Raw genomic sequence first — 26,697 nt, 5'->3', positions numbered from 1 at the left:
TTGAAAATTAGATTTTGGTGTTGCATAGGATTCAGTACAATAGACTTTGATAGAAAGCAGACAATGAGTAATTCTAAACACATACATTTATCATTAAGCATCACTAAGAAAGAACAATACTTCTCAGAAAATGCAACCAAACTGATGGATTCAGGAAAATTAATATCCGTTTGTTTTGCTAATGATGGCAGATGTTTTTGTCTTCTAAATCTTATGCGGGGGAGATGGAGCTTGAAGTATTGCTGCTTAGATATTCTGCATCTGTAATAAGTGACTAGTTTGTTCCCTTAAACTACTTTTGAATGTGCTTTGAATGTAATAATGTTAACCATTCTGTGGCTGAGTGTATAAATGAATACAGACTTTCATTTTACTTTGAAAACCTATTTCCTTGTAAGCCTACTGATTTAGGCAAAATTTGGTGAAGCTCATGGATTTGTTCTAAATTTTGAAAACTAACAACAAAAACCAGCATTTGATTGTTGTTTGACCAACAATACCTGTTACCTGCGCACCTGCTTAGTTACACCCTTCCACCACCAAATCTACAAAAGCCTACAAGCTGTACTACTTACATTTATAGCATCGTTTACAATAATGTTTGTGCAATCTAGAACGTCCGGCTCTGTAAATATAATATAACTTTACTTTGTTTAGTAAATCTACTCCACTCTGACAAACTAACATAGTTCTCCTTAACACTGAAATAGTGAGTAGATGGGGTGGGATGTACAAGAATGTCTAAAAAGTCTCAAAGTAAGTTCATTTAAAACGTAATACTGATGTCTGATATACAGTATATGAGGTGTTTCAAAAATAAGCAAAGTTTTAATAACGCCTCCTGGAGTCTCATCACAAGTAAGAAGCTCTAGATGGAGTATTAAATGTAATTTTCAAATGGCAAAACAAAAACATTTCTTTTTTTTTTTTAAATACTTTTTTTATTGAAGCATCAGTTACAGATATCACAAATAGTAGATACTGTGTGTGTAGCAGGTTGACATAGATATTTTGATTACAATATTACAAAGTTGCTACAAAAATCCACTAAGAAAATGTACAAAGTAACGTTTGCACATAATGCTCAGTTTCACCACTACTATTTCTACATTTTCCAACCAAAAAAAAAAAATGGGAAGTAACTGCTGGACAGCAGTCTCCACCCCTTGAAACTTTACACTAAACATTCTGAAATATTTATATGAAAAACAACTAATAGGAGACAATTTTAGACTCTTCGTTCAACTATTCAATATAGATGGATAATGCTATAAGCAAGTATTTGGGCTGCAGACTATAATAATATAATAAAACAGTACAATATATATATATAAAAGTAAACTGCATAAAAGTAATAAAATTGGTATCAGGGAAAGTACTAGTCTAATATTCTAAATAGTACTCACTATTATGTTCTATGTTTAAAGAATAACAATGACAGAGTAATTCCGTAATAAATTAAAAAAAAGGGTCTCAGTTAAATAATAACATTTATGAAATAAGAAAAGAATATTTAAGTATCAGACAGGATCAGAATATTTAAATGAGAAATGCAACAGAGATAATCTGTGGAACACAGAGCAATACTTTTAAATCATGGGATTGTTGGAGGAATCTTTCCGAGAATGTGCACCAGTAGGCAGGCCAATAGAAATAGTGTTTACACAGTATTTATGTCACAAATCCAACGGTGCTCAGAAACAATGAGGAAATGTACAATGGGGGGCTTGGGGTAACAAGAGGGCTAAGTATCAAAACAGAGTGTGGAGGCAGATATACAGTGTAAGGCAGAGAACACTGATATAAAAATGAAGTGGATAGTTGTGGCCCTGGAACAAATTTGTTCCCAAGAAACAGATACAACAACCCACTGTCTACATGCCTATTTGGTAGGGGGTGTGAAGCATACTTTGATACATTACCCACCTCATGATGTGGATCCCGAATTGTAAAAAAACAAGAAGTAGGGCTACCCTCACAACTAAAAAATACTAAATGTTGGTAGGGTGGCAGGGCAAAATTATCGCCAGTATCCTCAGAAAAGTATGCAGGCATAGCTACAGACTCAAGGTTCAGATTAAATGAGGCAGATACATTAAACTCAGTCACAACATAACTCTGAGATGGAGTAGCTGGACAAGGGGCTTGGGAATTCAATGAGATTGGGCCAGGATCTAAAAGAGATGACAGGCGATTAAACCAGTTATCTAGGTAGGGTACCAGGATCTTCGATAACTCCATCGCCAATTGTGTAGCGAGTGTTGTAGCGTCAGATGTTGAAAGTATGGCCTCCATTGCTGGTAAAACTAAGGAGATGGGGGAAGGATAAATCCCACAATGTGTTAGACAGGAGATAATAGCTATTGAATTTACCGCTAGGTTGCAGAGCAAACCCTTCAACAAACTAGCTGAGAATGTACATATAAATGCTTATGATAAGTACAGCAAAAGTAATTTAACGGTAAAGGAAGGTCATCACATTATCATATTTGTGTTTAGAATGTAGAATAAATGTGTGAATCCCAACATAACAGAGTAAAATCCCTTAGTAATTAGTTGGAGATCAGAGCATGAATTCCATGGAGTACTCACATAGGTAGGAAGAAAGAAAAAGTAAAAAAGAGGAGAGAATGAGAAAGAAATGGTAAGAGTAAGGGGAAGCACAAAGGGAGGGTAGGGAGAGAGAGAAATGAACAGCTGATTGAAGGGGGCAAATATATAAATGAGGGAGGACAATAACAAAACTAAAGGAGAGTACAAAGAAGGCAATTAGTAGGAAAAGTAAACAAAAACCTGACTAAAGAGGATGAAGGAGGAAGCAGGAGTGTCCCTAAACAGCAGTCACTGTCCCCAGTTTCACCAGCATACAATGCAGCTAGAACTTAGCCCCTGTCAGAGGCAAAAAGCAGTCCCAGTCACAGAAAGAACAATCTGCCGTGAACCTTGCACTGAAATGATTAGTCACTCTCTTGTGTATCAAATGTCCCGATGCAAGTCCAGGACAGCAGCAGGATGTTCATACTCAAGCCAGCTCTGCAGGAACACAGGAGAAGTGGTCGAGATCAAGGATGTAGTGGTAGGTATAGGATACCCTGTTCCAGCCAAAGCGGATCCCGGGAGCAGGAGAGAGAGGTAGGCTGTAATCCGCCGGCCCTCCAGACGGAAGTGGGATAGGAGGCGCCGAGCCTCAGGCAGCCGTAGGGTCTCTCTTGTGTGTGCAGCGGAAGCCACGGGTGTTCAACAGCCACGCCAAACTGCGCGCGGAGCGGAGCTCAGTAGCAGGAGAGGGAGGCAAGCCGAAACCCGCCGGTCCACCAGAGGGATATACGCCAGGGGCGGGAGAGGAGGCGCCGATCTTCAGGCGACTGCAGGGTCTGACTTAGGTGCGCAGTATAGTCCACGTGTCTTCGAGCGCCCGACAGCCACGCCAACCAGCGCGCGGAACGGGGCTCAGGAGCAGGAGGCAGGCCAAGATCTGCCGGATCACCGGAGGGCAACACGCCAGTGGTAGGAGAAGAGGCAAGCCGGCTGCAGGGTCTGTCCCACAGATGCCGCGGGGGCCACGCGCCTCCGAGCGTTTGACTGCTGCACCAGCCGGCGCACGTAGCAGACCTCCGGAGCAGGAGAGAAACACAAGGTAAGACCTGTCAGTCCACCGGAGGGAGGTATGTCAGGGGTAGAACGAAAGGTGTCTATCTTTAGGCGGCTGCAGGGTCTGTCTTCAATAGACCTGCTGCCATGCCAATTCGCGCCAAAACTTGGCCAGACTCCGGAGAGATATAAAAGGGCTACCGACCTTCCTCAAAAAGACATCTGTCTGATCCAGCCAGACTCCCCTTCAATCTGCTGATGTTATCACTGGGGAGTATGTGATTTTAGGTGAGGGTATTGCTAGATTTCTGCAAGAAGGCGCGGAGCAGTTCTAAAATGTGGCCATCTAGGATGCCCCGCCTCCGGAAGTGACAATAACATTTCTTACCTGGGTATACACATACTTTCAGGATTATACATAATGTTGAGCCTTTATTTGGAATACTAATAAAAAATAGCAGTATTTTCAACATTTATTTTAAAATAATGGGGCAGGGGAATACATATTCCAAACACTGACCTATAGCGCAGAGCTGCAATTTGCAGATATAGTAAAGACTGAATCAATAACGTTTCCAACTGAACAACAATCTATTTTTACCATCAGTCTAGCCTAACTTCTAAGGCCAAGACTCCCCTCTGATATTTTGTTGAATGCCTTGCTAATCGAATGTAGTCAGCATCCTGCCAGTCAGTATGCAGATGGTCACAATCCCGACAGATTGTGGAGGTAAGTATTAGGGTTAGGGGGAGGATTAAGGTGCGTACACACTAGACGATATTTTGCCCGATTTCGATGCATCGGAATGACAAATCATGTAAAATATTTCCAAATCATGAGTATCCACTCACGATCATGATGCGCGTCCCTGTGGGTTGTACATCAGATCTTCAGATATTGCCTACAGCAGGCAATATCTGCCAATCTCGTTAACAAGATTAAGGTCGTTTGTCAGATTTGACAATTTATGCAAGATATCGTTTGTCTGGGAGTGCAGGGGCGCTCAAGGGAAATGTTTGACGACATTGCATCTTTTGCGAGTAGTCTAGTGTGTAGGCACCTTTAGTGTTAAGGCTGCGGAACGGGAGGATTAGGCTGTGGGATCAGAGAGTTAGTGTTAGGTGGCAGGACAGGAAAGTGAGGGTTAGGTGGCAGGACAGGAAAGTGAGGGTTAGGTTGCAGGACAGGAAAGTGAGGGTTAGGTTGCAGGACAGGAAAGTGAGGGTTAGGTTGCAGGACAGGAAAGTGAGGGTTAGGTTGCAGGACAGGAAAGTGAGGGTTAGGTTGCAGGAGAGGTGGGTTAGAAATCTGTCAGGATTCTGACCATCGGCTTACTCCGCTCACGATCAGTACTTCACTGTGGTCGCAGTTAGTGACAGGTAGTTCAGCTGGAATAAAAGACAAAAGCAGTCTAGAAGCCCCACAGTACTAACGAGTTTCCCTTCATTAATGAAGGTTCATCAGAGGATTAGGACTGTGGGGCTTCCAGACTGCTTTGGTCTTTTATTCCAGCCAAACTACCTGCCACTAACCGTGACCACAGTGAAGTACTGATCGTGAGCGGAGAAAGCGGTTTGAATCTTCTATATGCCTTAATAAGGTCTTCAAATAAGCACATCCAGGTATACTTGAAGACCTGCACCGGGGATGCTGCTCAGACCCTCATCCACTCACTGGTCATCTCCAAATTGGACTCCTGTAACCACCTACCTGACTTCCGCCTCTCTCCACTCCAATCTGTTCTTAATGCTGCTGCTCAGCTGATCTTAATCTCCAAATGTTCTACATCTTCCTCCCCTCTCCTACAAGCCTTACATTGGCTCCCCCTCCACTCCAGAACTCAATTCAAGCTTCTCACAATCACTTACAAAGCCCTAGACCAATCCTCTCCCATTTATATCTCTGACCTCATCTCCCTCCACACACCTGCATGCCCACTTTGCTCCACAAATGTAGCATTCCTGCTAGGCTGTTTTAGCTAGGCGACGCGCCCTGCCTATTTCTAAAGGGCAAAAGCACTCTGCCCTTCAGCGCAACGCCCCGCTAAAATAGCCTGCGGGTGCCGTCCCCACCACCCGTGGGTCGCAGTGTCCTGCGGGTGGGGAAAACTGTGGCATATAGGTCACCATTGGTGAATGGATGCCGGGCGCATGCACCAGACATCTATTCACATACACACCAGGCTTTGGGGGGGCAACCCGGGATGTCCGCAAGTGCCGGGCAAGCCCCCAAGAGTTACAAAAAGGGGACACGTCTTAAAGACACAGACCCTTTTCCTCGGTCACACACCCTTTTCTGGCGTGCGCGCGCAGTTGTGCCCTTTCTCTAGGTCTGGCGCCAGTCCTAGAATGAATACTACAAATGCATGTCGCCTCTCCTGACAATTGATTACTTCCTCCCACTCTTATCTCCAAGATTTTCCCTATGCTGCTCCCCACCTTCAGACTTCTCTCCTGCTCTCTATCAGATGCTCCACCTCTATACTAATCTTCAAATGGGCTCTCAAGACCCACTTCCTCATCAAAGTTTACCTCCTCCCATCCTAACACACTGCTCCATGCTCTTTCCTCACTGTCTACTCTATCTTTTTACCCATGTCCGTCTGCCCCTCCCCTTTAGAATGTAAGCGCTCATGAGCAGGGTCCTCTTTCCTCACATGACTCGCCTTCTCTTACTTATACTATCATTTACTCCTAACTCCACACAACAGCACCTAACACTTGGTTGCTGGCACCCTGATGATTATTTAAGTGTTATGATAGCTTACGCAGCAAGGTTTATAAACCATGTCCTTGTCCTACATTGTTTTGTGCTGTTAAATAACTAATTTGTTTATGTAAGGCTCTGCAGAACCCTTGTGATGCCATAGAAAGGATAATAATGAGAGATATGGTAAGAACTTAGACTTTGTAGAAAGTGAGATAACAAAGGTATCTATGCTACAGCATAGATATAGTCGGCTGTAGGTGGTGAAGTCTGGAGATCCTGCCGATAGTAAAATGGTTGTCCAGGTATGGTAACAGGCGGACCCTATGCTGCCGCAGATGGGCTGCCATTACCGCCATAATTTTGTTAAACACCCGAGGCGTAGTAGATTGGCCAAACGGCAGAGCCCGAAACTGGAAATGTTGTTGCAGTACAGCAAACTAGAGAAAAAGCTGGGGAGCCAAAGCAATTGGAATATGCAGGCATACATCCTGAATATCCAGAGACACCATAAAATCCCCAGGTTCCATAGCCAGTATTATCAAGCGCAATGTTTCCATCCTGAACAGAGGTACCCTGAGGAATTTGTTCAGGGACTTAAGATTGAGCATAGGCTGGGATCCGTTCAGTTTTCAAAACCAGAAAGATTGGAACAACCACCCATTCCCCTCTGGGGCAAAGGGACCAGTACTATGACTTCTGCTTGAAGCAAGGATAGTACAGCTTTCTGGATTTGTAAGGCCATGTCGTCCCGTGAGAAACTACTTCTCTTACCCAGGTGTCTATAGTGGTCCGACACCAACACTGGGTGGCCTGAAGAAGTCGGCCTCCCACACTGAGAGGCCGACCTACAGAGGGAGGCCCATCCTACTAGGCTGAGGGTATATCCTCTAACTTCGAAGAAGGACTTCTTGTACTCCAGGCCTGCTTCTTAGGTTTGACAGCCCTACTGGAAGCTGACAGCCTTGGGAAGGCCTGAACTGTGTGCTAACCTTGAGGACATAAGGATCGAAAGTAGAAGGTGCAAGGCTTCGCAGAAGCCGCAGGCAGAAACACAGAATTAACCGCTGTCAACGTGTCCACAATCCTGTCTATGTCAGGACCGAACAATACTTCTGTATGGGAAGCATTGTAGGCCTTTCTTGGAATCAGCATCTGCCCTCCAAAAATGCCACCACCAAGCGGCGAGACGCCACAGCTGCCGCCGAGACACGAAGTCAGGAGGCGGATATCCAGAACCGCATTCCCAATATGTGTGGCTGCATCTCTGATGTTACCAACCAAGAAAACCTCTGAGGCCTAGAAGCAATTGAGGGAAAGTATATAGACTTACAGCAAACCTCCACCATCCTAACCTTCAGGGAAGAAAAGGAAGGTATAGGTAACGTAGCACTTGTAATTAACCGTATTACATGTGAATCTACTGCAGGGGATGATTTCCATTTCGTGCAAGGAACTTACGGAAATGGATAACACACAGCCAAATGTCCCCGAGATTGATACCACTTACTGGGCATTCGCCAGGCTGTAACTCTGCGATCAACTAACTGAAGGGAATTCCGCAGAAGTAGCCCTTTATTTGTACAAACAAAGCCTGCTTGAACAGAGGAGCATTGGGTCCTCTGTTATCCTCTATGACCCAGCCTGCTCGGACAGCTCACACCAAGGCAGGAATAGTAACTCCAAACAGAGTTTCCATCTGCAGTGGAGGGGACTCCGGGTTAGAGATATACGCAATCTCTCCGACATCAGACGACATCTCAGAGAGTTGTGTGGACTATGCTGACACCAGAGGACGCCTAAATGGCTTAGCGGCTTTCTCCTCCTGCAACAAGTCTGTAGAGCAGTAGAGGTAGCCGCCATCTACCCCTGGCAGGGGCACAGGAGGAATCTGCATAGCAGTAATCTGTTGTGGTAATCCCTGAGAGGGAAAAATATAGACTGCTGTGGTAACCCCATAGATGGGAAAACAGCTGGCTATGTGTCCCGTAATATTAGCCAGGACCTGAGATAAAAGGAAGCCCTTTTAAAGGGGGTTCCTGCACAGGGTCCAGGACATTAGAAGGGCCTGGTGGATTATACCACCTAATCCATCCTATAACATCTCCTCACAGAAACCTGCAGCACCTGACCTGCAAAATAGCAGAGTGGTTGCAGCAGAGCGCACATTATTGTTCCTCCCAGACGTAGCAGTAGAGCACGGAGTATCAATGCCACCACTAAGTGTGTGTGTGTGTGTGTGTATATATATATATATATATATATATATATATATATATATATATATATATATATATTAGGGGTGTGCACCGGCCACTTTTCGTGTTTTGGTTCTGGATCTTTCTTCGTGTTTTGGATCTGGATTGGTTTTGCCAAAACCACCCTTCCGTGTTTTGGGTTCTGGGTTTTGTGTTTTGGATCTGTATTTTTTTGAAAAAAAGCATAAAAACAGCTAAAATCACAGAATTTGTGGGTTTTTCTGCTCCTATGCTATTATTAACCTCAATAACCTTAATTTCCACTCATTTCCAGTCTATTCTGAATACCTCACACCTCACAATAGTGTTTTTATGTCCAAAAGGTTGCACCGAGGTAGCTGGATGACTATGCTAAGCGACACGAGTGGGCGGCACAAACACGTGACCCATCTAGGCGTGAAACTGCAGTGGCAGACAGGATGGCATTGAAAAACTAGGCCCCAAACTGTACATAATGCAAAGACAAAAAAGAGGTGCAAGATGGAATTGTCCTTGGGCCCTCCCACCCACCCTTATGTTGTATAAACAGGACATGCACACTTTAACAAACCAATCATTTCAGCGCCAGGGTCTGCCACACAACTGTGGCTGAAATGATTGGTTCGTTTGGGCCCCCACAAAACAAGCTGGCAATTTATCTGTCCCTGCACAAACTGGCTCTACGGAGGCAAGATGTCATCCTCATCCTCCTCATCCACCGATTCCTCACCCTCTTCAGTGTGTACATCCTCATCCTCACAGAGTATTAATTCGTCCCTGCTGGAACCACAGGTCCCTCTGTACGTTCTGGAGGCTGGTCTCCCTGGAAGAGTTGATCATTCATTTTATGAACATCATCTTCTCCACATTTTGTGGAAGCAACCTCCTACGCCTTTCGCTGACAAGGTTCCCGGCTGCACTAAACACTCTTTCGGAGTACACACTGGAGGGGGGGCAACTCAGGTAAAATAGAGCCAGTTTGTACAGGGACCTCCAAATTGCTTCTTTTTCCTGCCAGTACAGGTACGGACTGTCTGACATGCCTACTTGGATGCTGTCACCGATGTAATCCTTTAACAGACAGACGCACGCTTGTCGCTGCTGCTTTGAGGATGCAAGTGCGGCTACAGCCCACACAATTCACAAAGACAGAAAAAAGAAGAAGAATATTTTTATTGTTTGTGTAGCACACTTTGAGGGTTACACCACCCTTTAACAGACAGACGCACGCTTGTCGCTGCTGCTTTGAGGATGCAAGTGCGGCTACAGCCCACACAATTCACAAAGACAGAAAAAAGAAGAAGAATATTTTTATTGTTTGTGTAGCACACTTTGAGGGTGTCACCACCCTTTAACAGACAGACGCACGCTTGTCGCTGCTGCTTTAAGGATGCAGGTGCGGCTACAGCCCACACAATTCACATAGACAGAAAAAAGAAGAATATTTTTATTGTTTGTGTAGCACACTTTGAGGGTGTCACCACCCTTTAACAGACAGACGCACGCTTGTCACTGCTGCTTTAAGGATGCAGGTGCGGCTACAGCCCACACATTTCACAAAGACCAAAAAAAAAAGAACAATATTTTAATTGTTTGTGTAGCACACTGTGAGGGTGTCACCACCCTTTAACAGACAGACGCACGCTTGTCGCTGCTGCTTTAAGGATGCAGGTGCGGCTACAGCCCACACATTTCACAAAGACCAAAAAAAAAAGAACAATATTTTAATTGTTTGTGTAGCACACTTTGAGGGTGTCACCACCCTTTAACAGACAGACGCACGCTTGTCACTGCTGCTTTGAGGATGCAGGTGGAATCTAGACGGGATTTGGAACCGAGGACACACTACCTCCATCAATTGTCTAAATCCCACTGCACTAATGGCGGATACCGGACGCACGTCTAACACCAACATAGCAGTCAAGGCCTCAGTTATACGTTTTGCTTCAGGATGGCTGCTGTCGTACTTCATCCTCATCGCTAGGGACTGTTGGAGGGTCAATTGTTTAGTAAAAGTAGTGATGTTCCTACTTCCTCTCTGGGATGATGAACAACTCCCAGCAGCAGCAACAGCACTAGGAGGAAGTGGTTCTTGATCTTTCCCTATTTTATTTTTATCGGAGAAAGTTTGGTCCTCCATTTATGTTATATTGATATATATACGTGCGGCTAAAGCGCACACAAACACAGAAAATATTTTTTTATTTTTGCTGGAGAGTAGTGCACTTTGTGGGTTACACCACCCTTTAAGAAATGAGCCAGCCGGCTCTTTACTTATGGGACACAGGCGCACGCTTGGCGCTGCTCCTTTGTTGATGCACGTGCAGCTACTGGTTTGGACTGGAGTGTACTTTCGGGGGTTACAGCACCCTTAACGGTCAAGCCAGCCGGCCCTTTACTTATGACACAGGCGCACGCTTGGCACTACTTTGTTGATGCACGTGCGGCTACTGCGCACACAATTCACAAACACAGAAAATATATTATTTTTTTAGCACTTGGGGGGAGCACCCCTGATGGACAGAGCACCCCCTGGACAACACTACAGCACCCCTTTAGGACTGGGACACTGCACAGGACTTTGGAGTGGACACAGCCCCTATGGAGAACTGACTGCACAACACAGTCCAGCCAGTCCCTATGGACTTTGAAGTAGTGGACACAGCCCCTATTAACAACAGCAGCACAGCACAACACAGCCAGCCCCTATGGACTTTGAAGTAGTGGACAACAGCTTCACTACACTACACTACACAGCCCTAACTCCCACCCTCCCTCTTCACTGTCCACAGCCGAGTGAGAAAATGGCGCCGACGCGGGTACCTTATATAGGATCCAAAACCCGCGAGACTCGGAAGGCGGGATGATGACATTTTGCCTCGATTTCAGATCCGAGTCAGGCGGGAAAAGTCGAGCCTGATTCGGATCGGACTCGGATCGGGGGGGCTCGGGGGGGTTCGGATTTCAGAAATCCGAACCCGCTCACCCCTAATATATATATATATATATATATATATATATATATATACACACACACATACACATAGTGTAGATAAGGTGGCGCAAGTCACAGATAACAATCCTCCCTTCAAGATGCAACATATAAATAAATAAACAATACAGCCAATTGTAGCACACAGCTCTAAGATGGGCTTATGGAAAAAAACTAGAAACTGTCCTCTCTTTTTGTATCTAAGGGTGTCAGCTGTACAGTTTTAATGGCACGGAATAGGTGCTGTGAGTAGTATGTAGATGGGTGTACTGTTCAGCGACTATCCAGTTTCTAGTAAGTAAATTTATATAGACATACGGTGTTTAATCAATTAATAAGTATCTGTGTTTAAGCTAGACATTGGTACAGCCAGGGGCTGTACCAATGAATTGCTTTTTATTAATTATTCAGCCAAGAGCTGCATCTAATGAATTGCTTTTTAATTAAATTATTATCATCAATTTTACGGCCAGGGGCTGCACCCAATGAATTGTTTTTTTTTAATTAAATTTATTATGAATTTTACAGCCAGGGGTTGCACCAACTATATCAACTATCAATTCTTCAATCCTCAAGGGTATCCCAACCATCATCTTTGCACAGTCCTCAACTCTATTAATAATATTAATAATTATATCAATCAGTTTTGAGCCAGCAAGCTGGATGCAACCTTTTGGCCCTATAACTAGACGAAAAAAATCAATATTGTGAGCTGGCCAAAACTGACTGGAAACGAGTGGAAATAAATGTTGTTGAGGTTATTAATACTGTAGGAACAAAAAAAGGCCCATTTATGTGATTTTAGCTGTTTTTTTTATTTTTTAAAGAAAAAAATCCAGATCCAAAGCACGAAAACAAAACATGGAGGTGAGGTTTTGACAAACCCAATCCAGATCCAAAACCAGGGGAGATTCAGATCCAAAACCAAAACACAGGGGTTGGCAAACATCTCTAGTTTAAGCAGAGTTTTTAAAGTGCAAATGCATAATATAAGTGAATGAATACACAAGACAGTAATAAATGAAAAAATAGTTATAAATATACAGAAAATTAATTTAATATGCACAATCGTGTAATCTAAATAATATTGGTATACATTTAAAACAAGTGAATATGACATACAAGAAAAAGATTAAAACCAAGGGGGTATATGTTTTGACCAATAGAGAAAATGTGGGACAAGCTATTAAAAACAGGAGTTCATAGGGTAAAATGACATGGAAGGTAAGAAAAGGAGAGCAGCTCAGCGTAGCCAGACCGCAGTGGAAAGGCGCACTGAGCTCAGAGGAGCCAGCTGTTAGACAGGGAAGGCAGCCTCCCCTGGCCAGCGTTTAACCCCCGGGATGCTGAACTATTCTGTATCACTCTAGCCTGTCGCCCCTCGAGGCCTAGTGGAAGCGCAGGTCTCAGTGCCTGGCTCCACATGCTGCCATCCCCAGAGAGTCCCCAGCCCTGGGGGAAAAGGACTGCGTCTCAGCGGGTCACCGCCCCGGTGACCCGCCACTTACCTTGGTCCTTGTAGCGTCTGGCCGCAGTCCAGGGATCCTCCGGGGTCCCTGCTAGCAAAGACTCCGGTGGCCCGCCAAGATTCCCGGATCCGTACCAGCGTCTCAGCACCAGCGGGGTGACGGAGCGGCAGCATGGACGTCCTCTGGACTGTCCGCACTTGAAGAAAACTTTAAAAAATAAATAAAACTTCAGTTGCTGAATAACAGCCCCACCGCGTGCAGTGACCAGACTCCAGCCGGGCACCCAACGAAACTGAGGTGCCTCTGGCCCGGGGGCTGGGTATAGGAGGGAGACCCAGTGCATCCTGTGAGGAAAATGTAACTGCGTGGTGCCCGGATGACTCCATCATCACCTATACCCCAAGGTCTCCCTGTGGAGCCTATGGACCCTGAAGTAGAAAATAATAATAATAATAATAATAATAGGGGCAGTTTGAGGGCAGAACTTAAATATATACATGGGGTGGTAGTTGACCTCACACCACCAACAGCCCCGTGCATCCGCAGACTCACCAGCACCGCATTGACTGTTGCTCACTTACCGTCTGCAGCAACCAACATCCCATTCACGGCCGCAACGTTGACATCCCTCACGTCAAAACCCTACCGGTAGGTAAGTAACTCCGAGACTCTCACCCAGATGCGGGACGCCACCTGGGTGCTCTGACCCACTCAACGCATCCTGACTCCCCCCCACCCCCCCCATTCTCCCACCACCTGAGACTTCCTAGACTGTCGACCATAGGTCCAGCAGGGGTGACGTGCCAGTAACTGAACCGCACGGCAAGGAGCCCCCTTAAAGTGTCCAGCAACCGCCCCAGTCTCATCCCCATCCATCCACCATCACACCACCCCCACCTGCCCGGGACCCAATCGGAGAAGCACTGTGACTACTCCAATAAAAGATTTGGCCCTCACACCTGTGTCTGACTTTCATTCCATTTCCATTACATTATCTTCATCACATTGCCAGTCACATCCACATTTCTCAGTCGCATTCACAACACCCTCACTACACCAAGCTACCACAAATTACACCCACCCAATATACCACCACAGTCAGTACTACCACACCAAGGTAGAGCGCACCTTACCCCCTCCATTTCTGGCACAAAGTAATTAAATATGCAAGAGGAGGGCAGGTGGCACAACTTCATTAAACATATAAGTAGGAATGTGGCACAAATGACTTAAATATTGAATGGGACAGGTGGCACACCTCCGGCTCTCCCCGTCACCCATTGTCTCCTCCTAGTCACCCACTGCCACTCCCTGCCACAAGCAAAGCCTTCACAGAGGGTATAAATGTAACATTTGCTTGAATGTAGCAAAAAACACATCCAGGGACAGAGGCTCCAATCTCGCATAGCGGCTATTCTGCGTTAACTTGCTTGGACACTGTAATAATTTTTTTGTCATACGGGGTCCCAGAGCAAAATAGTTGAAGTTACAGGGAAAAAAAATGCTTTGTAATTATTGATATTTTTCCTTGCATCCAAGTAAATGCATCCCACACCATAATAGGTCTGCAATCCGTGGGAAAGAATCCTACAGGTTAAAATGTGTGTGTAGAAAACACTAATTACAGCACAGAATGAAGGATGACTCCTTTGACTATATGACAATTTGTCACCGCTTGATATATGTGAAGCCACATAGTTAGTGGAAGCCAAATAGCGCCTATGGGGAAGAACAGCAATCTTGGAACACCTGGATTGTTCACCCACAGTAAACCAGACGTATATTAGTATAGAGAATAGGTGTGCAATATGCAGCTGATCAGAAGGATGGTGCCACACGTTCAGAAAAAGTCTTAAGGGCTGTGCTCCCGATATGCACAGCCCCTAAGACTTTTCCCGAATGTGCGGCACTATTACAATCCTGGAGGGTCCAGAACCTCCGGCAAGATACACCTGTGACCATTCGACTGCATTGCTATGTGCGACTATCTGCATTCATTCCAAGGGAAGTTTTACCCAATTATTTTATTTATGACACGGTTTCTTTATTTTCTTTCATTTTCCATCCTTCTGATCAGTGCCATATTGACAAACCTATTCTCTATACTGCTTGATATCTGGGCACCCCCTGAATAAATGTAAGTGTATTTACATAGTATATTGAATTTAACAGAACCACAGTTTCTTTCTTTGTAAAAAATTCAACACGCTGAAGACACGGCCTGCTCATTCACTAGATCCGGCATGTCAATCACAGTCAAATCACAGGTGGTTTTAAATGCTAAAACTTTGTCAGGGTTGCACATTTTTTAAGTGGTTAATAAACATATTTATTCCTTTCTGGATTTAATTATAGACTAAATTTATACCTAATTACTGCATTTGTAATTTAGATTAGTTTAATACGGTACATTTTCAATTGGATTTTAAATAAAACCCACCATAAATTATCAGTATTGCTAAACCTACTGCTATATATTAGCAGATGTCCTAACAGGTTGTAAATGGAAAATCAGAAAGAAGTGAGCTGTATTTAATGCATATCCCCCAAGTGGCTGAAAGCTGGTGGAACCAAAAACTAATTTAGAACTGCTTGTCTTTTACCTATGCATGAGAAACCATTGAACATCTTGGTTAAGCAGAATTTCTTTTGTCCATATATGGCAGTAGCTTATGTCTAGCTATATCTATCCATCGATAGATCGAGATATATCCACAAGTACAGCAGCCATCACACCAGCAGCTCTTGCCAAATATTCCCCAACTATAGTATGTCACAATCACAGTTTCCATCAGCCTCAGAACTAGGCATCTTTTATACATGACCCTAAATGTGATTGGATGCAGAGTGCTTAATTAACTAAGGAACCCCTATCTGTTACCGTTACTTGCTTTGTAAAAGCAGTCCCAATAATCAGAGGAAGAGACCGTAAATAATAGGGAATATGCGTTTTACCACCAGATATCTTATTCAGTGCATCACTGGAATAACAATACAACGGCAAAAACAAAATAGCTCTGTGTTGGGCTAGTTGAGCTGGCTCTTCTATTCACATAGAAGTGCGTGTGTGTTCTCTAAATATACTTCAACAGCCCATGCGCCTATGGTCGCAACTAGCCCGTTCCCATCCTTTACACTCCAGGAACGGATTAATAAAGTTCACCGACTATCAAATGGTTACTGCAGTACAGGCTGTAGCAATGTCTGGCCCTTTCCAAGTCATTCTGGTCCTTATCTAAGGCCAAATCTGATGATAACTATACATGTTAAAATAAATGAAGCAGTAAAATATACTGTAGACATATACATAAAGCATTAGGGCTCCCTATTAAAGGCCAGGTGTTTCCCTTTACCACTGATAACACGCCCAATCTGTCCCCTAAGATCTCTTTTGTACTGTGACTTATCCTCCATGGGTAATCATTTACATGCACGGAATATGCCTTTTACATGTCTTCCTACAACGGATAATGCTGGGCAGAGGTCGGAGCAAATGTGCAGTGTACACAAAGATTTATCAGCGGAGTTGTTTTGATTACAGCAGAAACACAGCTATTCACTAGTGCAAACAAGGACAATATGGCAAGAATGATTTAATATGTAGTAATAATAGGCCTGGCTGCAGTGTCACATATATGACTTCGTTTCACATAGGAGGTCATTTAAAAAAAATAAACACAACACTGTCGTTTCATCATGGATATAAATAACCAAAAGATGTGAAGCTAAAAAGAAAAAAAATTTCAATCATCAACCAAGTTTATGTTTTACTGAATCTCCATTAGCCGAAACATATTGGAAGACCCTGCCTAATATTAACTGTGGGATATGACAGAATTGTTCTCTTTATATGTATGTAATTAGAACCTGACTGTAGTAAAGCAGATAGTCCTTTATTAACATTCCCGATACTGAAGGTAACCTTCAGGTACAACATGGTAGTACATCAGTAGCCTATATGTAGGTACCGGAGGATGAAGGGTAACTGGAGTCTGTTCTGCTGGATGTTCTCTGGTTAATATGGGCATGTATTTGCATTATATATGGTACTTATTATCAACACATTTACAGAGAGGCAGAGGGCAATGTCAAAACAGTAGGAGCCAGTAGAGCATAGGCAATGGGCCAGTAGCTGGTGTCACACCACAAGGGCTATAGAGGAGAGGTGGCTTTTAAGAAAGTGCATACATTTAAATTAGAGCAATGGTTTGGCCTGTGGGTTAGGGTGTTAAATAAGTGAACAGGAAAAGTCTTGAAGGAGAGAGTGAGAGAAGGTTACAGGAGAGGCGGCATTTTGTGATATCACCATGAGGACCACTTGCAGACGGCCTCAACTTTATACTAGTTTGTGAAACATTTGTTTGGTCAATGTCCATTCTCCAGGGAATTAGATGTTCAGACTAAGAAAAACTGGTCTGGTGTTGATAGCGCCCACTATATGAACTGCTGTCAGGATTTCCAAGTAGTTCTCTGCCTACATCAGTAGAGGGTCAATCTCCCTCATCATGACGCTGCTTTTCGTGCCCCCTTTATGATTTATATAACACACTACCGTCTAAAGGTATGAGTGTATTCTGACATGCTGACCTGCAATGAGAACCTGCAAGTAAATGCATACTTAAAGCCTTCATTTCCCTTACCTTTGAGGGTAGAGTGGCTATCTCTTCCTGTCAGTTGCACTGCCCTATCTGCTATTAGCATATGGCATCACAGCAAAATAGACTTGCGTCTGTCATAATGAATATATGCTCATGATCTGCCGCTTTCCAGAGTGTTGTTTGCGGACCACTACTGCAGACCCCGTCTCACCTCCTTTGCCAGTGATATTAGCTGACCCTGATCCTGTGTATTTCTATTCTATCGGGCTTGACAATTTATTTGAAGTCTTCTCCCATGTAGTCCTACCCATGGCACCACCTGTATGGCTGATGACATAAGACCAAACATTCTGAGGTAGTCCTCTGCCGAGTCCAAGGTGTTCTTCTGAGACACCACACCTCCTGTCTTAACCTTTGCATCTTTCTGATGTTAGAAAAGCCTTCCCTTAAGCTGTATCTATACACATTCCAAGGAATTCTATCCTCTGTGCTAGATATAAATAACTTTTTTGTTTATTATCCAACTGTTATCCTTCAGGATCTGTAGCACATGACTGGTGGCTCTCTTTGAATTCTCTGCTGAAGGTGCTGCTAGTAAGATTTCGTCTAGGTATGGTCATACTGACATGCCCTCCTTTCTCAGTTTCGCCATGACCACGACTAGAATTTTGGTGAAAACCCTTGATATTGACAGTCCAAAGAGGAGACACATGTACTGATAGCGACCGTTGAATATCACAAATCAGAGACATTTTCGATGTGTTAGGTAAATTGGAATATGGAGATAAACATCCTTTAGATCTACTAATTTAAGGAATGTTCCTATCTCCATTGCATCGAGGATGGTTCTCACCGACTCAATCTTGAATCTCCTAGGGGGAAATTCAACTGAATACAATGTTGTATAGCGCCGGGAACGAGTGTCCAGAGCTATTCAATTGTCCGCATTGCATCCGACACTTAAATCAGGAGATGCAGTTTACTGTGCCTAATTTCAGGGGTTTAGTTGTGGTAATCTGCATTTTCATACTTAAGTGATGAGCGCGATGCTGTTAGAGCACACGGTAAATCCGCAACTAGTATCGCGGCATTAGTTTAGTCGGAATTCTGCTCACACATCAGGAGGGTGCGAGCAGAATACCTCTATTTGTGGATTCAAAGCACCGACGAATAGCTCCAGGCACTCATTCCTTGCGCTATTCAACATCTCATTCAATTGAATTCCCCACCTTGTATTGAGGTTTATTGAGGCCTCTTAAATCTAGTGTAATCCAAAAGCGTTAGGCATCAAGTCCTCAATTTGTTTAAAACTGATTGGATTTATTCTAGCAGCGTTCCACATGGACCATACAAACCTGATATACATCCTTTACAAAGGCAGTGTTCTCCCCAGAATTTATTTCCAGCCGGGTGGCATCCAAAAGTATCCGGGTGGGGACCTTCGCAATTATGCGCGAGCCGAGAAAGGGGGTATCTCCCTTACCAACCCAGCCCGACAGGTCTCAGGCTGCTCCCCCACTGGCTCTCAGTCAAAAGTGCCCATTATACAGTGCCCCCTGTAGTTTTCCCCTTTATGCATTGCCCCCTGTAGTTTTACTTTGCCCTTATGAATTGCCCCCTGGCTGAAGAAGTGCCCCCAGACTGGTCCCTTATGTAGTGCCCCCAGGCTTAATAGTGTCCCTTCTGCAGTGCCCCCAGGCTGGACCCTTATGCAGTGCCCCCAGGTTTAATAGTGTCCCTTATGCAGTGCCCCCAGACTTAAATAGTGGTCCTGGTCACCGGCCCAGCACTTACCTTTACTTGCTGGCCGCTCCCACTCCCACTGCCTCACGCTGACTGAATCTAACTATATCCAGCAGGCGCGCGGGGCAGGCTCCTCACGTCGCGGGTGACGTCATGACGTCACCCGCGCAGTGCATCACTGGGAACGCTGGCCTCTGAAGCGATCGGAGGCTTCTTTAGCCTCCGGTCACTTCAAAGGCGAGCATTCCACAGTGGGGAAAAGTGCCAGGCGGCAGGCTGTTTCTGCCGGGCGATGCGCCCGCACAAAACAGCCTAGGGAGAACACTGCAAGGTGAATATTAGCTGAACAGTGAGCTGTGGGTTATCATCTACAAATGCCTGTCTTCAGACACAAAACCCCTCATTACAGGCTTCAGTGACTGGCAAACTTGTAAGGAGAACAAACTGAGGCAAGTAACTGCTGCAATCCTCAAACGCATATGCATCTGCTTTGTTACACAGCTAGTGTTGTGGACACAAATTTATGGAAGCCTCCTTAGAACAGCCAGTGAAAGTGGATAAGCCTTCTCAATCTGCACATCCGCTGTGTGCACAGTAACCAGCTTCTATCACATGCTTCCTTTGGAGTTGTCAAATATACTGTATTTTCAGAGGCAAATTATCTCTTTCTTTGGACATCCAATGTATCTGTTTTTCATGCTGTTGATCAAGAACTGCTGCTATACCCTAGTCTGACGGCAGGTTTTTCCGCTTTTTTTTTTAACATACAATTTTTTTTTTAACTCTGCTTTATTATATCATATTTTAATATAAAAATAATAATTCTACAAGACATAAAACAGCAGCCAACATCTGTGAAGAAGAACTTTAGCTCCTGACATAAGTTTTACCTGCTGTAGATTTGTTTGGGGAGCTGGAAGCATCAGGGGTACCACTTCCTTCTTTCTGCTCATTAGAAGAATACAGTCTGATTTGTGCTTGGACTGGCAGGCGACTAGGTGGCATTACACAGAAGACCCCTCTACTCTTCAGGGAGTTTTGCCATCCTGCAAGAGGAAACACTGTCCTGTTAACAGTTATAATGATGAAAAACAACAATATAACAGTGTGCTTTATTGATATATAATACAAAAGTGATTCTTATATATGTATAAACTCTTGTAAATGTCTGCACACACTGAGTTTTGAGGTAATATTACTTATAATTGGGGTGTCATCCCTTGAGTGTTCATGAGGAAATCATCCAAATGTAAAATGTTTACAGACGAAGACCACCACCTTAGTTTTAGAAGCAGGCTGCCATGGATACAGATGTAGTTACACATTGTGCAACACACAGGCACCTACATCACTGACACACAGGTAAACTACCCCTATGGAGCATAATAAGTGGAACAGATTATGGGGGACAGTGCAAGAGGACAGTGGCGATAACCAGTGTTGAGTGACTGTCGGAAGAGAGGGGGAGAGAGGGAGGGTAGGGGGCCTGGGTTTTCGAGACAAAGAGTAAAGGGGGAAAAAGAAAGAGTGAAGGGGGTAGAGGAGAGAGTGAAAAGGGGGGGGGGGAGGGGGGAGACTAGGGGGCCCATTTATTATTTAATATTTGGGTTGCATTCCCAAAAAAAACAACCTGTTTTAACAATCTTACTGTATCAGCAATTAACAAAAATAATTTCACATCTTGCCTTGATTAGACATGTCAAAAATAACAATTGACAGCATGCAAATATGCTATGCATCTACATGATAGGAGCTGCAAATAGTTACAATACAAAGAAAATAAAGCACATACAAAATGCAGGAAAGAAAATAAACCACTTATATGAATTAAAAACCATACAGTTTACAAGCAATTCTGATGCGGATGCTTTAATTCACGTGACTTTTTCAATGAATCCATCAGCTTTTCATACAAAATGATGGATTCATTGAAAAAGTTATGCAAATAAAAGCATCAGTTCTATAAATGATTTACAGCCATATATGACTAAATAAGCACCGTGTGTGTATATCACCATTTGAGAAGACCAGTGTCAAACACTCAAACACAGTGAGGGAAGCTCTGGAGTTACCCAGAACCCCCTTCTTTTGGAGAGACTTATTTTGAAACGAATGTGAAAACTAAAAATTATGGTCATATTAAGTCAATAATGTCACATCCACTAACCATGCCACATCCTCATTATAATTCATTCTTGAGAGCAAGACCAACTTAATGAAATATGTCCCGCGTGAGTGGTTAGGCAAGCTATTATACATTAGTCAGGAGTCTGCCATAAAGGATCATAGTACAGCACTATGTAATATTTACAAGGATATATTATTTTAAAAGTCATTTCACAATGGTCTCAAAACACAATTACTAGCTGCAAGATTAAACCAGTCATCTCTGGTTGCTGGTTCTGGGCTGGCTGGCAACTTGGAAAATTCCCATTTCAATACACAAAGTTCTTACAATATAGTTGTTACAGGTATAAGTTTAATGTTCGTAATACCAGGCATCATCAAGGAATATATTATTTTTTTACCAGTTATTTATATAGTGCACACATATTCCACAGCGCTTTCAGAGATTATTTAGCCATTCACATTAGTCTCTGCCCCAATGGAGCTTACAATCTATGTTCCCTACTATATGCACAACAGCATACACACACTAGAGATTATTTTAAGTAAAAAAAAACAATAAATGCTACTACTTTTTGAATATAGAAATATGCATTTTGCAATTTTTGTATGGCAGCTGAAAACTATTCACCCTCCTTCCATTTAAACAAAGGGGAAGCCTATGTACAATGAAAAATACACTTGGATAAGTTTTAAGAGCCAAAAGAGCCCTATTACATCGGCAAATCATATAAAAATTGAACACTGCGCTGTACCATATAATTTTGTGAAATACCACTAATCAATTGAAACACAATAAGGGTAACAAAATAATGTAGAATTCAAATTACTCAAATTCATGACCTTATATGGTGTCAGGGGAGATATAAATCCATTCACATCAACCAAAAAAAAGACTACAATTATACCACTTTCGCACAGGGAAAAGTAAAAAACACAGCTTTTACCCAGCATTTGAAGAATGTTTTTTTTTTTGCTGGTTCCAACCTGTGCACCCCTTCACACAGGAGTAGATATAAAAGGAGAGGCTTGTCAAAGCTGCCAATCATCGTTGGCTTTGATCAATAGTTTAAAACAGCAATATAAAATAATGCTAAATAAGCCTGGTTTAGCATTTAGTCCTATTGCCGTTTTAAAACTATCAGTAAAATCCTCTAATAGATGGCTATGAAAAACTACCCCTAATAAATGTGTAATATGTACAACAAATCACAAGCATTTGCCTTGGATAGTCATGTGCAACTACTATAAAAGAGTTTCCTGGATGAAGTGTAAAATGTGATTATAACACAAAACAAAGTGACCAAGCTAGCACAGTGCAACAATTTGATGTGACTGAGCCTTACTACATACAGATCATGTGGGGTCTAGAATCCTCTGGTCAGAGCACAAATTCCAGATTTGCTACAATGTGCAGTACCTACTGTATGATAGAGATTAGTGCTTCAATAACAGGAAATACAAAACAAAAATAACTAAAATTAAAATTCTCAACATCATTCATTCTGTATGGTCAATATCACAATAATATGAGTAGTAGCAGGACTGGTCAAAATTAGGTATAATTGAGTGTATCCCTTGATTATTTTTAAATATATATCGACCTAAGGAGCTTGCAGCCAGTAGTAACTTTTTTTTTTTTTTACTTTGCTACAGCTACCCGACTAAAATATTTTTCTCCATTTTTGCAGTTTTTCATACTTTGACCAATATTTTTATCTTCCATTCTTGTATTTCTTCTTCATATTTACCTCACTTAGGGGGGGGAATTCCAGTACCCCGAAAAAGGGTACTGGAACACATTGTAACCGGCGCCGTTCAAGACGGTGGATCTGACTTCCCTTACATTGTTATTCAGGATTGTCACACATTAGGCGTTAGATGACTGCCCTTGTAAATTCAGACTTTTTGCAGGTAAATAACTTTTGGGATGCCTTAGTGCCCCTTTCAGCCATGATACATACAGACCCCACACAAACAACAGTAAAGTATAGTGAAACAAGGTCAAAAGAAGAAACTGACATACAGAGAGGCAGGAGAGAGCCACACTTGTCCAAATAGCGCTTCTAGCAGTGCCAGAAAACACTAGGCATAGAAGTAAGCAACCTCTAAGTAGTATAGCCTTAAATGCTCTCCTGACCAGCCTAACCCCCACTGTCTACTTACAGTACCAGGTTAGGCTACCAGTTTCATGTAGCAGCGTTGCAGAAAGCCTCTCTCCGGACACCGGCTCAGGCTCTCTTATGTAGCAGACTGTCCCTCCGTGTTAATGGCCACCAGCACCCTCGAGGGAAGCGCTGATAGCCGCTATGAGGAAGGAGCATGACTCCGGAGATAGGCTCCTCCCCCCTGCTATGGCGCCTAAACTGAGTTCTATGCACGCTTATGTCTGCTTCACTAGCTGTTGCTAGTGATTTGTTTTGGCTGCCCCGCTAAACGGAGCAGCCTGCTGTAAATGCCGCTCTTATGGTAACCTGGCTACCCCGCTAGTCGGGGAGCCAGGTAATACTCAAGTGGCTGCTTTGCTGACGGTGTGCGGCTGACTAATAGAGGTCCGCTATGCGCACTGCAAGCAGCGGCATGCAGGACCTCCTATATGGAGACAGTTGTCTCTGTAGTCTGGGACTCCAGGCAAACTGCGTGCAGTTGTGAGTAGGTCCCCCCGGCAGCTCCATCGGTGCAGACAGGAAGTGCAGCTCCTGCCTGTCTGTTCCTATCATGTAGAATTTATTTTCTTCAGCGCGGAAGCGCTCTATTTATTAAAACCCTGAGGAGAATGTGAATAACACACCAGCTCCCCTAGGGCACAAACGAAGACTGGGCTTGTAGGGGGGTATAGAGGGGGAGGAGCTAGTCACACTAAAAAAAATGTAAGTGCCAACTCCCACTTAGCACTGTCTATACCCCACTGTCTGAAGCCTCCAGTGTCCCCTAGTGGATGAAGGAGAAATAAATTTACAAAGAACAACCCATTCACATGGGTCCCAGATCCACCCCCACAGAAACCTGTCACAGATAGGATCACGTCACTACATATAGCTGTGAGACAGGCCAACAGCTTTGCTTTCTTTAACAAAAAAAACAAACAATTTAATTACATTACCATCAGGTTTGCGTACAAGTCCAATGGCGATTGGACTGCACATGACCTGTTTACACATGTGCAGAACGAGTCTTGCAACATCACTCACGATGAGAGGGTGGCAGGGCGGGGGTGGCGGCACTGACCATTTTACAAAACTGGGGCGTGTTGCCCACATTTTGAAGGCATGCCGAGGCCAGGATCTGCATCTTCCGAGGAACTGGACGGGTTGTGACAGGTTCAGGGGGCTTGAATGAACAGTAAGATTTTCTGGCCCTGGCTGAGCAGTTCTGGTGGTTATTCTGAGTAAGCTGAGGCTTATGGAGGAGGGCCCTAGACTGCACACCCTGACTATAAATAATGGGAAGTGCTACCTGTTGAGACAAATATTGCAGATACAAAAGGAAAAGTTACAAGTGCACAACTCCAACATTACTAATTACATATATAATACATTCTGCTAAACAATTTTGCAATAAATAGATGTTTTAGCCTAATCATAGCCAAGGTTACGGGCCTATCCACCATGTCAAGGTAACCTCTTAGGGTAGGTCCCTAAAATACTGGGGTTGAAGTCCAAGTCCAGGGCACGGGACACCCCCAAAAAAGCCCAGCTGAGCCACCCAAGGGCATCACTCTAGTGAGAAACAAGTATGACTAGAATCTGGCTCTCTCCTTATTGCGGAGAAGGAAAATTGGTACTGCGATCTACATACCTGTTTACAAAAGTCTTGTCAGTGTACGTTAATGTAACCATACAGCACTACAGTGAAAAACAAATCAATATACTACAATATCACAGAATCCCACCATTACGGTAACTGATACAATAATATACTACCGAGATATTGCAATAAATTGATCTTTTAAGTGCAAAAATGCCCAGGGTGCAGAACAAAAAAGGGTCAGCCTGTAGTTACACATCATAAATTATTATTCCAAAGCCAAGGACAGTGCAGGAAATATCACAAGCTGGCTATGGTGCCATAACATCTTATGATGCCAAATGACATTATTACAGGTGTAAAACCGATATCTATTCTGTTTCTGGAACTGACCCAAGTCTAGGGTCTTTACATTCCAGAGACAGGGTTTGTGGAAAGGGGGGTGGGGGTGAGATTGAATTGGTTTTGCGAGCACAATCACCCTTTGGACATTTTGGCATGTTGCACCCAAATAGACCAGGTTTAGCCATGTAAAGTGGCTAAACCCATCTAAAGTTCTACAAGACAAGCCTAAAAAGCAGTTTGGGTGACCAAAGGAGTAACTTTTCGACAATTTCTGCTCCCCACCTCAGCAGGGAGCGAGCACAAATCATGCATTCGCACTTATCGGCAGAAACAATTGAATAGCACCTACGGGTGTGTGAAAACAATTGAATTTCCACCTTGTACTGCACACCAGAATACCTTACACTTGTGGTGCATACACACGGTCAGATTTCTGTCAGATCTGAACGATAACGATTTTAAATATCGTTCAATCATTCATATCTGAAAGAAAATCTGACATGTGAGCCTGAAACAATGAACGATGTGCGTTCCCGCATGTTAGATAACTATATCTGACATCTGATGTGTTAGCCGTCAGATTTGGACAATTCCATTCATTTTAATACTGTCTGAAATTGTTAATCTGACAATGTGTATGCACCTTTAGTTTTACTTCTTTATTCTTGCTTTATATTTACCTGCAACTATAAAACATTACTTGTTGTTGCTATTTTCCAAAATATAAGAGAAAAAAAATAAAATGAGACAACAGTGTAACTGATATGTGACTTTTTGTAATCCCAGCATATTGCATTTAATAGCCTATCTTTTTCTAATCCAGGAGATGCACCTAACCGCAACTAACGCCCTGGGACTTAGTCGCGAATAGCTCCGCTGCACTAGTTAATGTAGATTTCCGTTCACACCCTCGGGAGAGTCCAAGCAGAACTCTTTCCGGGTTTGGAATTGAATAGCCTTGGGCACTTAACCCATGAACTACATCCATGTATTGCTAAATTACCCCCCAAGGGCACAAACTATGGAGTCTATGTACTAAAGGTGCCCATACACGATGCGATAAAGCAGCCGATCTGACGGATTGGTACGATTTGGCTGCTCTGTCGCACAGAGTATGGGCATGATATCGGACAGAGAGCGC

General features: G+C 43.5%; 1 protein-coding gene across 1 annotated transcript in view; it reads right to left on the bottom strand.

Moving 5' to 3' along the window:
- The window catches only part of SLC30A9 (solute carrier family 30 member 9), a 99,153-nt gene that overhangs the window by 71,617 nt on the left and 839 nt on the right, over nt 1–26,697 (bottom strand). The window contains exon 2 of the mRNA XM_088450574.1: nt 20,228–20,383. Coding sequence (XP_088306700.1) covers nt 20,228–20,383 — 156 coding nt within the window. The remainder of the gene's footprint in view (nt 1–20,227; nt 20,384–26,697) is intronic.

This window comes from Taudactylus pleione, unplaced genomic scaffold, assembly GCF_031769625.1.
Source record: "Taudactylus pleione unplaced genomic scaffold, aTauple2 ptg000519l, whole genome shotgun sequence".
NCBI classification, from domain to species: Eukaryota; Metazoa; Chordata; class Amphibia; order Anura; family Myobatrachidae; genus Taudactylus; species Taudactylus pleione.
The sequence above is the reverse complement of the archived record's forward strand: the minus strand, read 5'-3'. Positions and strand labels throughout refer to the sequence as shown.